Raw genomic sequence first — 14921 nt, 5'->3', positions numbered from 1 at the left:
TGGGCCGTGTATGGCGTGAGGAACACGAATTGCTAGCAGGCACCCACTCGGCGAGGACACCAAGTCTGTCGGGCAGTTGCAAATTTTACCATAATGGCCATTAGCATTCACACACGTGAAGTTGTTGGATCAACTCTCAAACGGCATGGAGATCGTTGATTGGTGCCCCGTCGCCGGAAATACGAGGTAGTGGGCGGCCAGGAACCTTTTTTTGGGTTTCTCTCCAGGCTTAAGCTTTTGCGGCTTGGACCTTTCTGAGTGAAACGGTTGGGACAAAAATTCTTGACGAGGCGTCTTCTCCTGATACGGGACCTTAGAGGGTTTGAATCTCGAGGGGGCGTCGAGGCTTGCATGAGCCAAGAGTCCAGGAATAAGGTTCAAGGGTGAGATCAGCTAGAGTCTCTTGGCGATGCTTGCAGATTGATAGTGCTGGCAAATCCTTGGTCTCGAAGTTGGATCATGTACGGATGTCTGTCTCGATAGAGATAGACGTGAAGGGTCTGATCATCCGTGCATGCAGGCAGGTTTCCCAAGTCGTACAAAGCACAGTCTCGTTATTGGCTGGAAGCCCAGGAAAGCAAAAGAACATGGAAGGTGAACGGAGACATTTTCCTCGTCCTCCAAGCCGCCTAAAATAGATTGATGCCTCAGGCCACAATCTACCCCGTATTGTCGTGTCCAAGATCCTGGCCCATACGGTAGCTATTCATAGAAATCCGACCCTTAGCGACGCCATTGACACATGGGGACTATCTCACACTTATGGAGTTTTATTTCGCTTGAGAAATAGAAGCATGAAGTTAGACTTGCCATGGTTAGCGGGCTCATCAATGGACCCCTTTCATGACGTCAAGAGACCGCTTGCTGGGATGGTTCTACCGTCGAAGAAAATGCACATATATACCCTAACAACTTCTTGCTTCTATGGAAGGGCCATCTTTCTTCACTTGTATATCGTGAAGTATAGTTACAGGATTCATACTCGACAGTAGGCCATATAATGATCCGCATGCCGTGATGTGGTGGCGACGCATCAGCACTGGGTTCGGAACGGGTCGCACCCAAACTTGACTCTTCCAGGGCCGCATGTTGTATGAAGACCCTGGAGGACCTACCAGGATATAAAATCGAGATTCTCGATCGTCCTCGGTATAATTCTCAAGAAGTGGGCATTGGTACATAGCTTAATAAGTGGGTCTTCTTGACCGACAGGAGATCGACGCTGACGGGTCTCTGCGGCTGCGAGGAAAGCTTTTCCATCAGAACGGAATTTGGCGGAGCTTTTTCTTGACGTCCATGACTGACTTTGGATACCAGGAAACCCATGGTCACAGAGGTTCTGGACACCAATCAGGGGAGCCATTTCATTGGCTCCCAGTTAAGTTACTGACCTGATGGTCGTTCGCATCATCGACTGGTGATACCGCTGCTCCGTAGGTTGCCGGAGCCGCTCAAGTTCGACAATTTAATTTACCCCCCTTAGAGCCAAGACAAGCTTGAAGAATAAAATTGTTTGTTAAGATCACTGAGAGTGTCACTTGCCCGTGATTTCTCCCAACAGCGTACTCTGCCCAGCGTGACGTCACGTTCTTTCCCTCTGAGCACTTCTCACTCTCCCACTCAACCAACTCTTTACCATCATTCTCGACTTCGTCTTCCACCAACCTGCCCTCGGAACCAACGTGAACACGCATCATCTCACTGAGACCAACCCCTGCCTACGTCGACCGGTTCGCTTGTACACGGCCCAGCAAGTGATTTGTCGACACTAACCTCAAGTCAGCGGAATTTCGATCTCTCGCCGATCTCGAGTTCTGCTGAGGTCCCTCCCTCATCTCTCAGAGCATCGAGTAGGTCCATACCAGCCCATCAGCCAAGGAGAAGCATGACTGACACCCAGCACAAGAGATTCCAATCTTCACGCACAAGTTCGGTCCAAGATGCCCGCCGTTACCTTGAAAACCCGCACCCAGGTAGGCAGCCTGGTCCTCATCGCAAAGCGAGGAAACTGGGCCAGCCGAGAGCCTGGCGTGATCTTGGTATTCTGCATTGTCTTCATCGTTGCGCTCGGGATTATCGCGTTGTTTGCATACCGCAAGTGGATGGCACGCAAAGCCAAAAAACCGTCCTTTGAGACAGCCGAGTAGGGTCATCCGTGCTCCACTCTTCTTCGGTGCTGGGGCTGTCACCTTGAGCACAAGATCGAATATGTTCGATAGGAGTTTGCTGGGCCAATATTACAACAGTTTGTCGGTTTTCTTACCCTTTTAGGGCGTTTGTGATCCCCTTCCCTTTTTCAAGTTGGAGGACAATCAATTTTGCGGCTTTTCTTTGTCCTTTCTCTCCCATTTGGCCAATACCCATCTGGCATGGCTGGGAGGACTGCGAGTGGACAATGATGGGGGAGCACGGCGGGGATATGCTTTATGGCTATTTTGCAGATGATATTAATGAATGATACCTCCCTCTTACGCAAAACAACTGATTTTTTGCCGGTCAGAATATCTAAGGTTTTTCTCGTCGACATCTACTTCCAGCGCGGGACCTCATGATTCCTCTGAGTTGCCCACTGCTTTTGGTCCTCACTCTGACCTCCTTCTTGAGCCACATCCCCAAAAAATTTGCTTTTTGTAAGATGCGAAGCGTGAGATACAGAGATACATGATGCTGTTGATTTTTTGATGAGCAAACAATATACCCAAATGTGTCCGAGGCTGTCCCCTTAAACCATTTACGTGGCTGAACCTCAAAAAAGCATTGATTACCCAAGATAATGAATTATTTACAACTATGATATCATATAACGTCGAGAAGATTCGCTAGGCGACATATTAATCAGCGCCTGTATGGTCCCTCACAACGCCTTTGCTGTGGGCTCCTCAGCATTATTGGGGCCTTTTTCAACTGGCACTCTCTCCTGAGATGACCCAAGGGAACCCAGCTCATCAGACGCAGCCCGCTCCTCATCGCGACGCCAGAAATCTTTCTTCCCGCTAGCAGCACGCTTCACCCAAGGAGGGAGGAAGCCACCAGGTACCTTCCACGTCCAAGGGTCGGACTCATCCTTGTTCGGTGGGACAATGCGACCACCACTGACTTTCTCCAGAATCCAAGCAATCGAGTTGAGAATGATATAGCTCAGGATACCCGCAATAAGACCGTAGGCAATGCTGTAGGTGAACGGCATGATAGCAATGGTGAGGAACGCCGGAATCGCATCACCGTAGTAGCGCCAGTTGATGTCCGCTGCTGACTTGGCCATCAGAGCGCCGACGATGACGAGAGTACAGCCGGTTGCCCATGGTGGAATGGAGGCAAAGATTGGCGCGAAGAACACTGCAATGAAGAATGCGATGCCTGTCATGCACGAGGTCAAGCCTGTCTTGCCACCTTCGGAAATTCCAGCGCCTGATTCGACGAAAGCGGTTACGGGAGGGCTACCAAAGAGGGAGCCAATCGAGATGGAAATTGCGTCAACCATCTACGTAATAGATTAGCCGGTGTGGGCTGGGATAATGAAACTCGGGAATGCTTACGTAGGCGATGGCACTGCCCTCGAAATCCTGGGTACGCTCGTCAATGGCGCCGGCGAATCGGGCCATAGAGTACATAGTGCCGGTGGTGTCCAGAATATCAACATACTAACAACTCAGATTAGCCACTGAATTGTCGAGTAGAGTAATATAGTTGAGATGCAGGTCATAAACTTACCAGGAAGGTGATGAAAGCGAGTCCAAACTGACCGCCATGGCCAGAGATATCCCATTCCTGAACAGCCAAGGTGTGCGTGATAGGATGGAAAGTAACGACCTTCTTGAAGAAATCGAACATACTAGTTCCGAGTTCCGTGTAAGGGAAGTAAGTCACTGGAGTGGTACGCGGCCACGAAATGATCGAAACTAGCAAGATTCCCATGATAACGGCGCCTTTGACGCGGTACATCATCAACAACACGGTCATGAAACCACCGCAGAAGATACCAATCCACATAGTAGCGCTGCGCATCTTCTGGCTGCTGATACACAACCCAGTTTCCGAGTCGATGTACTGGGATGCGCATCCTGCCAGCTCGATTGGGGTGTCTGTGGCGCCCTGAACTAGTCCAATACCAGCACTATAAGTCAAGCCGATGAGAGCAAGATACAGGCCAATACCAACACCAGTCGCAAGCTTGATGGAAGCCGGAAGTGCGCGCGCAAGCCATTGTCGCATACCAATCAACGTCAGGCCCAAGAAGACCCATCCCTCGACGAAAACCGCAGTCAAAGCAACCTTGTATGGGATGAGACCGGAACCATGATAGCCAACAACGGTGTATGCGAAATAGGCATTCAGACCCATTCCAGGAGCAAGCGCGATGGGCAAGTTCGCAAAGAGGCCCATACAGAATGTCGAAAGTGCCGCAATAGCTGCTGTCGCGGTAACGATGTCACGCTTGATTTCCTGCACGCAGACCAGGTATTCGGCATTTGTTGCGCAGAGGTCAGACATGCTCTCAGCCGGGCACACGCATGTTCCACCAGACTCCGAGGTAATGGTGCTGTTCACGGAGATGATATAGGCCATCGCGAAGAATGTGGCCAGGCCGGCACGAAGCTCAGTAAAGAAGAAGCTACCCTTCCTCTCCATCGGCTAATGGAAAACGATATCACGTTAATAAGACCGTTCATCATTTCTGCAGTTGGTATAGACAAGGTATGATAACTCACGTGGCCAGAATTCTCCAGACGAAACCATCTCCCCACGGGACTCCGTGCAACCCGCAGGTTAGTATCTCGAATCCAGATCTTGAGCCCCATTTTCACAAGCTGGATGTTTCGCAACTGCTGCTATGGCGCGCAGGGTATCAAGAGCCGCTGCAGTCGGTACGACGCACTATTTAAAGTGGTTGACGAGCAGTGAACAGAAGAAAAGCAAAGGCTTTGAAGGCGAAGAAAAACCATCCGGCTACCTCCGCCAACCACACTCCTCTGATAAGCTACAACAGCAAAAAAAATTCACCTGGCCAGTTGATGACCACCTATCTCCGCCCCCATTATCCTTGGCAGGCTTGGCGGGTCGGACAGGCCTCTTGCCGGCCGAGCAATTGGCCGCTCGGTTGCCGACAGTCCATTTTCCCATGGGTCCTAACTCGGCAACCTCGGCAGTGGGTCTGGTTTCGTTGAAAAAAATTTCGACAGCATTCATGACTCGGAACAAAATGTTATATGTAGGCGTACTCATGGATAGAAATGTGCTTGAATATGTTTGTGACCTTCTCGATCGTGATCATGATCACTGAGGGGGAGAGCCTTGTTTGTCTCCTAGGGCCTGCTGCTGAAACGCCAAGATTGCGCTCAGTCTTCTTGGCAGTGGACTGGCTATCTTATCGCGACAATTTCCATGGTCCAGCGATAACCATATCAGGAAAGACTGATAGAGCGGATGAGCCGATATAATCTCAGCAGCTTCCTACATATCAGACTGATCTCCCAGAAAATGATATCGGGGTCGAAAGAGATCGGCCAATTCCGATCATGTTCCATCGGCAGTTGACGCTCAACAGGCTCCATTCTACAGATTATCGATTGGGAACGTGCACGAGAAAATGAATTGCAAATGGTATTTTAAAGTCGCGTATTTCGCAAGAAGCATCATCAGGGATCCTGCGATGTGACGATGCCCTAGACCGATGCACGCGGCTCCTTTTCCGCACGGGTACTTTCACGAGGCCCGAAAGTTGGGGCAAATTTGGACTTCTTTCTCAGAATCGGACCGATCTTTATAAAGACGAGAGGGATAGGAACCATGATCAGCGCCAGGCACCCAAGGAGTGTACCAGCCCATTGAACTCCTAGATTGTTGAACATTTGTTTCGAGAACAGCGGGAATGCTGCTCCGACCGCGGATCGAATGATCGTGTTGGCAGCAAACACAGATGCCGCACTGGATAATTGGTTAGCGAGGGCATTTTGGAAAGCAATATAGGAATCTTACAAGGTGAGGTATGAATCAATCAAGTAGTTGAAACACTGCAGGAAGATCACGTAGATCCCGAAGCCGGTGACAACTCCACTCGCAGTTGGTGCCATCCAGTGGATGGATTTTGTCCATCCTGTCCAGCCGAACCAGAACAGCCCAATAGTGAAGCAAATACCACCGAGTATAGATGGTGGGAGTCGCCACTCGGGAATAGGGATATTGTTGTTGGCCGCTAGCTTTTTCGCGTACGACTTTTGATCCAGCAGAGTATAAGCACCACCTAGGAACTCCCCAACAATCAACCCGATGAAGGGTAAACTTCCAACTCCGAGATTCATGCCGTGGAGTCCTTGAAACACGACAGGGTATGCACTGAGAAGTGCATAAATTAATCCGTAGACAAAGCTCATCCAAAGAGATATCTGATAGTTCGTTAGTGAGGTTCTCATCTAGCCTAGAGGAATCAGGACTATAATACCAAAAACACAATTGGCTCTGTGAAGAGCATTCGAAACGGCCGACTGAAGTTGATCGTGATCAACTCCTCCCAATCCAGCTCGACCTCCTCCTGCCTTGCCCGGATGCCCCAGTTGTGTGTCTGTCTGCGCAACTTGATAGCTTTTTCCACAAGGATGGCGGGTGCATAAGTCTCTTTAAGGAACAGCAGGCATAGTACTGTGGACAAAAAGCCCATGATGCAAGAGATGTACATCGTCCATCTCCAACCCAAATAGGACATTGTGATAAAGCCACCAGTAAAGGGCGAGGCGAAGGGCCCAACAAACACGGCCATGGCAAACATCGCGATTGCCACACCACGAGTCTGATTGCTGTAGATATCTGCGAAAACGGCAGGAACGATGGCAATTGGGCTTGCAGCGAAGAATCCCGCGAAGAAGCGAGTCAACATGAGAGTTTGGACATCCTTGCAAGTTGCAGTTCCAACCGTGAAGATAGCGAAACCAAATACGCCCACAATGATTGGCCATCTTCTCCCAATCAACTCACTTGCCGGTGCCCACAGGGTCGGCCCCGAAGCAAAACCCAGGACATAGAGAGTCACACCGAGGATGGCGACCTCGCTACTAATGTGGAATTGAGGACTGATTTCGACGACGGCAGAGGAGTAGATGGCACTAGCGAAGGAGGATACAAATGTGGAGTAGGACAGAACCACAGATATGATGATCTTCTGGCGCAAGGACCAGTTCTGCGGATGGAGAAGATCATTGGCATCGGTGAATTCCACCACAAATTGTTCGGGGTCCGGCAAAACTGGTGGATATGGTTTCCCAGCACCCATAGGTAGCCATTCTTCGCGGGGTACAGGAACTCCTGAACCGACGGTCGAGCGGTGTTGGAGACGATAGGTTTCGATACGTTCTAGTTCGACCTCGTTGAGGTTGGTAGGACGACGGCTTAGTGTGTCTGCGAGAATGGCTTCGTGCTGGGATCCACGACGATCTTGACTTGTTGCGATTGCAGTCAGACGATCGCTCCCGCTGCTGATGGATTCATGAGAGTTCGGGGCAGGTGAGCTAGTACGCTCCATGATGATTGGGAATCTGTTGTATGCCTCGTGATCTCCCAGCGAAAGAACAATTTTCTTTTTCTTTAGGTCTTATTTGCCCTTTTAAGAAGAAGGGAGAAAAGAAGAAGGGAGAAATAAGACCTTTTTGAACTCTAGAATGACGGAAGACTCGGGCTCAATGATTAGGTTGTTCGTTCCTTATTCCCCTTCCTGACGGTTGCTGTCTACAGCGAGCGTCATCGAGTGCTGTTTTCCCCGGTTGAACCGTGCCACGACCCAACCAAGGGATGAACATCCGACATGGAATAGAACACAATTTCTTGACATAATAGTGGCAGACTAGAGATTTGAGTCAAGACAACAGATCCACCGGTTTTTTATGCGTATAACTGATCAATTCTAAGTTGTTTCTGTGCTTTAGCGTGGAGTTTTCGTTTCCGCGATGCCGAATATTCTGTGCCGACGTCATCGGTTGGCATCGGCAGTCAATTCACAAGACGGTTAGGACATACGGCACTCAGCAAGTCGAATGAAAATACAAACTCGGACCATATTACCTTAAGTGGAATTTCAGGTGGATTTTAAGGTGACGTCGTCAGATGGTGTTAGAGCGACAGAACTCCCAGGCTACAACTACTGTACTTACCAGGCCGCAATATTCTCTTTCAGATCAATCTTCCGCAATATGGGGGGCATTCTGTTTCTTTACCTAACTACAACCTACGATGGTGTCAGCGAGCCTTGTCATTACTAACGAGGATGCATCTATTACCAACCTCAGCTCCTAAGAGCTGAACCTGATTATTCACATTTGCGATGGCATTTATCATCAGCTTACACCTGCTGATCAACAATTATACTACACAAACGACGCCAATATGCGACCAAGGCGCTGAGTGCCCGACCGGGAAGTTCAGCTCGGCGTCATCAGCAGCTGTGAGAGAAAAGAGGGGTTCTGACTACGGCCGAAGCAGCTAGCTAGTTTCACCTGGTTGGCCCCAATTTTTCTTAGTCCAAAAAGCAGTTGATACAAAGCTCGGTTTCAGAGCATCTCCAAGAATTCTGCTTCTGACAACCTGTGCTACGAGACATTCAATTCATAACTATACCTCCACGATGGCTGAAGTGCACGGCAATTGCGACCCCATATTTAACTCGGTTCGTGAGCTTCTACAGCAGCGGATCGCTAGCGGAGACGAAACTGGCGCGTCCCTTTGTATCAATATCGACGGAAAGAACGTCCTGGATTTGTGGGGTGGCCACGCCGACGAAGCCCGTACTCGGCCCTGGGGGAAGGATACTATCTCAGTGATCTGGTCCTCTTCCAAGGTCGTGACCAACCTGGCTGCCAACATCCTCATCGATCGCGGGCTGCTCGACGCCGATGAGAAAGTAGCCACCTACTGGCCGGAGTTCGCAGCCAACGGCAAAGAGAATGTCAAGGTCTCCCATATCCTGAGCCATACTGCCGGTGTGCCCTCCTGGCCACTTGGAATGACATTGGAGGAGATCTTTGATGTAGAGGGGGCAACGACAAAACTTGCGGAAATGGCTCCCCTGTGGACACCGGGTGAACTGAGCGGGTACCATATGGTTTCTCAAGGCCACCTGGTCGGCGAGATTGTGCGACGCGTCAGCGGCAAATCCTTGAATCAATTCATCATCGACGAGATAGCTGGCCCCTTAGGTGCAGACTATCGTCTGGGCTTGCCAGAGGAACTGCAGCCCCGCGCGGCGGATATCGTCCCCTTTACCCGTGGTCCACTCCCGGCTATTGATCCTACGAGTATTGCGGCAAAGACATATGCAGGGACTCCCATGACTCCCACGGCACCCAACAGCCCAGGTTTCAGAAATAGCGAGCTTGGAGGCGTCGGCGGCTTCTCAAATGCTCGCGCGTTGGCTCGTATCGGCTCGATAGTGTCTCTCAATGGTACCGTCGATGGAAAGCAATACCTTTCTCCCAAGACCATTGATAACATGCTCCAAGAGCAAGTTGCCGGGACTGATGCGGTCTTGTTCCTGTATGTACGCTTTTGTCTTGGTTTTGCTCTACCTTCGCCGCAGAGTTTGCCTTGGATCCCCGAGGGCCGTATCTGCTTTTGGGGTGGTTGGGGTGGATCCTTCTTTTTGATGGATCTGGATCGCCGGATGACTATCGCGTATGTGATGAATAAGATGCATCAAGTTATCATGGGCAATGAGAAAACCACCCACGAATATGTCAAGGAGATATACAAGGTGATTGATCAATCGAAATAGCCATTTTTTGCGCTTGGTTGGCCCTGAACCGTCTAGAGTCATCTCTCAATCATCTTATATCATATTTACTTAGAAAATGAGAATCTGTTTCAATCTGATATCGAACTCTCCAATTCCAGTCAAGAACTATGCCTGGAAGTCTCGAATATGTCTCTCCCGGATTCAAAGAGACTTCTTGGTTTTGATGGCCTGTTGCCGAGCACCACTGGTCTCCTTGAAAACCAGCTCGTCACGCTCCCACATCAATTCCACGGCAGCGCCGGTGGGTCCCGTCAGAACGGTCAGGAGGCCAACCTTGACCAAAAGGCCTGGCCAAGAAACAGTGCTCAGAATCTGCTTGTGGGCAACGCTGTACAAAGTCAAGGCCCAGAGCAGAACACCCGCGGATCCAATGAGATAGTCCCATCGCAAGAAGTAGTGCACACCCTCAGCGACTGTCTCGACCTTTACCCCAGACCAAGGCAGAGGAATAGCAAAAACCTTAGACGGGTGGATGTCACTAAGGTAACGCTCGTCAAACAGGTTGGGAACTGCAACAGATGCAATGGAAATTATCCACGAGACAAGGTGAGTCAGGGTCGCATTTGCGAATGCAGATGCGTATACCCAGCGCAGACCGGACATGGACGCACGGTGGTTGTTCGGGAAGAAGGGAGACAGCACGTAGTAGGCGACCGTTGTCAAAATGGACACGTAGGCAGGCCAGGGCTGCCAGATCGCGATGGCGATCTGCTTCATGTCGATGGAGATCAGGGACGGGGCAGGTAGCACCATCGCTTGGGTTGGCACCATATATCCGATCAGGAAGACGAGCGGCAGTACAGCGAGAACAACGCGAGGCACTCGAATGTTATCAGCATTGGGGCGACGCGCAGTCACCGAGCAGCCCAGTTGGAGGCCACAGATCAATGGAGTCGCGAAAGCGAAGGTCATCAGTTGGGCTGTCAGACCGAAAATAGCAGGGCTGCGACACTCATTAGTATTTTCAAGCTCGCGGACATGCATTCAGTTAAAAGGCGACCTACTAAGCTGCGACGGTTCCCGCATTGCCCTTGCGCCATGACTCCAACACAACCAAGGTCCAGGCAGCTCCAAAGGTGCCCGAAAATGCAATGCTGTGGAGCAGTAGAGTAGGGCTTTGACCATCGAGCGAGGGATAGAAAAAGGTCGTCAACAGTGTCAAAATACGATCAACGGGCTCGACTCCAGTATAGACTGAGCGGAGCGGCGCATCTACGCCAGGGAGCTTGCCAGATGCGACAGAGTTACGGCCCAGTTCATCAAGGCCATTGATATACGAGAAGTAGAAGATCGCGTAGAGCACAAATGCGCTCAGCGAAAAAAGAACGTATCTCATGATGGCGTCGTGTTCGTGGGGTCAATTTGCACTGAGAAGACAAGACGACAAATGGGGGGATATCAACGATGGGGGATTTGACTGTTTAAATCTCAGCTACCTTTGGGATCATGTGTGGCTTGGCTACATCCTTGAAGAAACCGAGGCAAGTGACTTGTGCCGGAAAGCGAACCGAACTTCCCCAGCATCTTTTTGTGTAGCCGATCGCATTTGGCTGTCGATCACTTTCATTTTCACATGAGCCTCCCGGACCCAAAGCGGCTTCTGTCCGTTTTGTGGTGGCATCCTGCATACCCAAAGTGGATTAGCTTGTTTTCGGTCTGTTTGATCTTCGTGTGGGGAAGTGTTGGGCCACAGGCAATGGAGTGTCTATTGACGATAACATCTACATCTATATAAGCATCCAGGAATATTCACCTTCATCCTCATCCGATCAGGCCAATTGTTCCTGTATATGATGGTTCGACGAGGGATATGACATTACTTCCTCATATACAGGAATGCTGTGAACAGTGGGGGTACGTACCCTGGCCATGTTATGGGTCAGGTACGTTAGATACTCAGTGCACAGTGTGGGTCGCGTCTCGAGTCCAAACTACCAATTCGTACTCTTTGAGCATTTGCGACCGCGTATTTTCCCAGAACTTGGTCAATTACCAATACTAAGCTATTTGAATCCCTGGTAATGGTCGCCGTTCAACCACGGCGAGCAAGAAACGGGGAGTTATGATGGAGAGTCGAGAAACTGTGGCTATCGGCGGTAGGCAGCCTCCAGTGGGAGAAAGGAACAATGCGTGTCTCGTCAAGAGCAGCCAGATCCTCTACCCGAAGACCATGCAAGGTTCGTAACGTATCAGATCGGGTGGAACAACCCCATCTGCTGGCCATGCCAGATGCTTCGATGAGTTTGTGCAACACTCTGCCTGCATATACCAAGTCTAGAAGCACCCCGGAGCTCGGTCGCGTCAGAACAGTCTGTGTCACTATCCGACCAACAGGTATCCGTATCTCGAGGGAAGGGTCATTCTGACCAACCGCGCCGAAGATAAGAGCTTTAATTCCAGCAATCGTGTTCAATTTCATGGAGCAGGGTCTAGTTCAAACCGACTACGACCTTTCAGTCATCTTAGTCGGGTCCAAGCGCGAGCGATCAATCCATTTGTAGAACCGTCAGGTTCGTCACGCATCTGCTCCCGAACGAGCCGACTGGCGTCTACGGGTCGTCGCGCGTGTCTCGGTTCGGTATCAGACCACTGTGGCAGAGTAGGTAGGAAGGCTGGATGCTCAAAGGGCGAGGAGAGATCGAGTGAGGGTATAGGTCACGGAAGCATATGCTCAAGGATTTGGTAGACCGCGTCCTTGACTTCACGGTTCAGCACTGACCATGAATTACCTACGCCATTCAGCTCAGGTTAGCATCCGAGAATCCCGAAAATATCTGTATTATGAGCGCTATTAGTTCAAAATTGCGGTCGGCAGCTTCGGTTGGATCAACACCATGGCTCAATCCCTGAAGGGAGGTATTTTTGGGTTTGTTGATGCCGTGGACTCGATTCTTTCGCGACACGGATGACTTGGGAGGTTCTGGATGGTTCCACCTTGGCTTTTCAGAAAACTTCATGTAAGAAGTAGGAAATCCTTTGTTGGGATGCAGAGGACCCAATCAAGTGATTGGTTGGTATATTTATCGGCTGTGATGGATGAAAGAGAGAGGATACGCGAGTTGTTGTGGACAACGCGAATGTGGACAACCCCTTCTGCAGGAATCACCTGATGCCCCCACTACCTTGTTTGACCGCCTGCCACGAAGCTACAAATTTGACTTCCTCCCCCACCGTATCAGCTCACTTCCAAGCTGACGAATTCCTGCTTCTTTGGCTTCTTAAACCCTCTTCGTATCTCGATTGAATGTTTACGGTCCTTGCTGAACTCTACTGCTTCGTGGGAAAGGCGTATGCCTTCCCGATAACTCCAACATGCTGAGGGATTCGGATATAGATTCCTTGACTACCCATCTTGGAGCCTTGTCCGAGGAAAACCAAAAACACCATGAAACTCTCCAAGACGTACTGGGGCAGTTCAAGCGTCTCTTGGAGGACTACAGCTCCCTCAAAAGTGACTATGAAGAAGTGAAGGAAGGCCGTGAGAAATACAAAAGACAAGCTCGTGGTCAGGTAATGAGCTCCAGCCGTTTTGGAGGGCCTGATGAGGCCAAAGATGACAATGCTGACAATCTGACAGGACCGCAACCCATTCGTGCTGGTGCTCGTTGACGGTGATGGCTACCTTGTAAGAGACTCCAGATCTCAAGATCTCTCCAGATCTCTCCAATCGTCACCATTTCTCCAAACTAACCCAATTTCTTTTGTTGTTGTTATTTTAGTTCAAGGAGCACTTTATCAAAGCCGGTGCCGAAGGTGGCATTAACGCAGCCCGTGAACTAAGCGACTCAGTTAGAGAGCTCATGCACTCCACAATTGGCATGCAGGCTGATCAGTGTCGAATTATGGTCCGCGTCTACGCCAATATGCTCGGCTTGTCCAAGACGCTTGCTCGGGCAGGCCTATGTGGCCACGAAGCTCGATCCCTTGCGCCCTTCACCTCGGCCTTCAACCGTGCTCAAGATCTCTTTGATTTTGTCGATGCCGCGGAAAAGAAAGAAGGCAGTGATTTTAAAATCAGAGGTGCGTTCCTGAGAATCGCCAAACCAGTTGACATTCGCCTCAAATTACAGTAAGTACTAATCGCTGTTTCGTACTTCAGAAATGTTCCGTCTTTTCGCAGATTCCAATCAGTGCCGACATATCTACTTTGCGGGCTGCCATGATACTGGATTTGGCTCTCTGTTGACCCCGTATAGGGGCAGAAGTGACCGCATCACCCTCATCAAGGCTGCTTCCTTCCATCGGGAATTTGAAGATCTGGGTCTACCGATTAGAGAGCTACCTTCGGTTTTCAAGTCTACTCCTATTGCTAGCAACAAACCAACTACTACCGTCAACACCAAGGCGGCTATTCTCACAAATGGCAGCACCAAACCGATCTGCAAACACTATCAAAAGGCATGCCCACACCCTCAATGACAACAACTTCTGATATATTCTTACTGACGTATATCCAGGGTATTTGCAAGTACGGTAATTCTTGCATCAAGCAGCACGTCATGCCAATTCAACCCCTTTCTGCTAAGCCAGCGGATGAGACGCTAGACAAATCGTGGTCTACTCCAACTATCGTGGGCCGCTCGCAGGAATTCCTCTTCACCAACCTGCCCCCAATGAGCCTCAAGGCAGAGGACTTTATCGCCGTCAATAAGGATGGCGAACGTATCGACACCTATTGTCCCCATCCGTCCGCGGATGCCATGGATGAATACCACCGTCGCGCCAAAGAGCACAAAGTGTGCAACAGCTATCACCTCTCCGGCGAATGTGGCGACATGAGTTGCCAATACGATCACAGTGATGTCTCTGACACAATAGTCGAAGTACTCAGATACATTCTCCTTCAGCACCCTTGCCCTCGAGCTGGGGCTTGCCGGTCCATCAAATGTTACATGGGCCATCTTTGCCAGAAGCCTAACTGCAAGGCCGTGAAGAGCTGGCAGTGTCGCTTTAACCACCGAGCCCACACCCTTGGTCTCCAAGTTTCTCAGTGGGTCGTACCGGCCGAACAGGCCGAGGGGGAGCAATCCTCATTGAGCGGTGACTCCTTCGAAGACACCACCTCTCCGAGCACCATCAACTTCGTCTAAGGTGCTCGTAAAAATGGCTCGATACCACTACCGTTCTAGTACGGTAAAACCTCGCT

At 50.3% G+C, this 14921-nt stretch overlaps 6 protein-coding genes across 6 annotated transcripts; 3 read left to right on the top strand and 3 right to left on the bottom strand.

The window, feature by feature from the left end:
- Positions 1 to 1940: 1940 nt before the first annotated feature.
- On the top strand, positions 1941 to 2147 carry N7458_006432 (uncharacterized protein; the record flags this gene model as incomplete). Its single annotated transcript, XM_056909814.1, has 1 exon — positions 1941 to 2147. One exon carries the CDS (start codon positions 1941 to 1943, stop codon positions 2145 to 2147), a length of 207 nt encoding a protein of 68 aa, XP_056765518.1.
- A 707-nt stretch (positions 2148 to 2854) lies between these two features.
- On the bottom strand, positions 2855 to 4799 carry N7458_006431 (NCS2 family permease; the record flags this gene model as incomplete). Its single annotated transcript, XM_056909813.1, has 4 exons — positions 2855 to 3481; positions 3537 to 3641; positions 3712 to 4632; positions 4710 to 4799. The coding sequence occupies 4 exons, from the start codon at positions 4797 to 4799 to the stop codon at positions 2855 to 2857; spliced, it is 1743 nt and encodes a 580-aa protein (XP_056765517.1).
- Positions 4800 to 5663: 864 nt separating this feature from the next.
- N7458_006430 (MFS transporter) lies at positions 5664 to 7513 on the bottom strand (the record flags this gene model as incomplete). Its single annotated transcript, XM_056909812.1, has 3 exons — positions 5664 to 5925; positions 5977 to 6383; positions 6440 to 7513. The coding sequence occupies 3 exons, from the start codon at positions 7511 to 7513 to the stop codon at positions 5664 to 5666; spliced, it is 1743 nt and encodes a 580-aa protein (XP_056765516.1).
- Positions 7514 to 8608: 1095 nt separating this feature from the next.
- On the top strand, positions 8609 to 9754 carry N7458_006429 (serine hydrolase domain-containing protein; the record flags this gene model as incomplete). Its single annotated transcript, XM_056909811.1, has 1 exon — positions 8609 to 9754. The coding sequence occupies one exon, from the start codon at positions 8609 to 8611 to the stop codon at positions 9752 to 9754; it is 1146 nt and encodes a 381-aa protein (XP_056765515.1).
- A 162-nt stretch (positions 9755 to 9916) lies between these two features.
- N7458_006428 (uncharacterized protein) lies at positions 9917 to 11111 on the bottom strand (the record flags this gene model as incomplete). Its single annotated transcript, XM_056909810.1, has 2 exons — positions 9917 to 10718; positions 10780 to 11111. 2 exons carry the CDS (start codon positions 11109 to 11111, stop codon positions 9917 to 9919), a joined length of 1134 nt encoding a protein of 377 aa, XP_056765514.1.
- A 1976-nt stretch (positions 11112 to 13087) lies between these two features.
- On the top strand, positions 13088 to 14865 carry N7458_006427 (uncharacterized protein; the record flags this gene model as incomplete). The annotated part of the gene is made up of 5 exons (XM_056909809.1): positions 13088 to 13285; positions 13353 to 13400; positions 13495 to 13795; positions 13875 to 14062; positions 14089 to 14865. 5 exons carry the CDS (start codon positions 13088 to 13090, stop codon positions 14863 to 14865), a joined length of 1512 nt encoding a protein of 503 aa, XP_056765513.1.
- Positions 14866 to 14921: the final 56 nt, after the last annotated feature.

This window comes from Penicillium daleae (assembly GCF_028827525.1).
Source record: "Penicillium daleae strain IBT 16125 chromosome Unknown utg000006l_segment0_segment0, whole genome shotgun sequence".
NCBI classification, from domain to species: Eukaryota; Fungi; Ascomycota; class Eurotiomycetes; order Eurotiales; family Aspergillaceae; genus Penicillium; species Penicillium daleae.
This window is presented reverse-complemented; position numbering and strand designations above follow the sequence as displayed.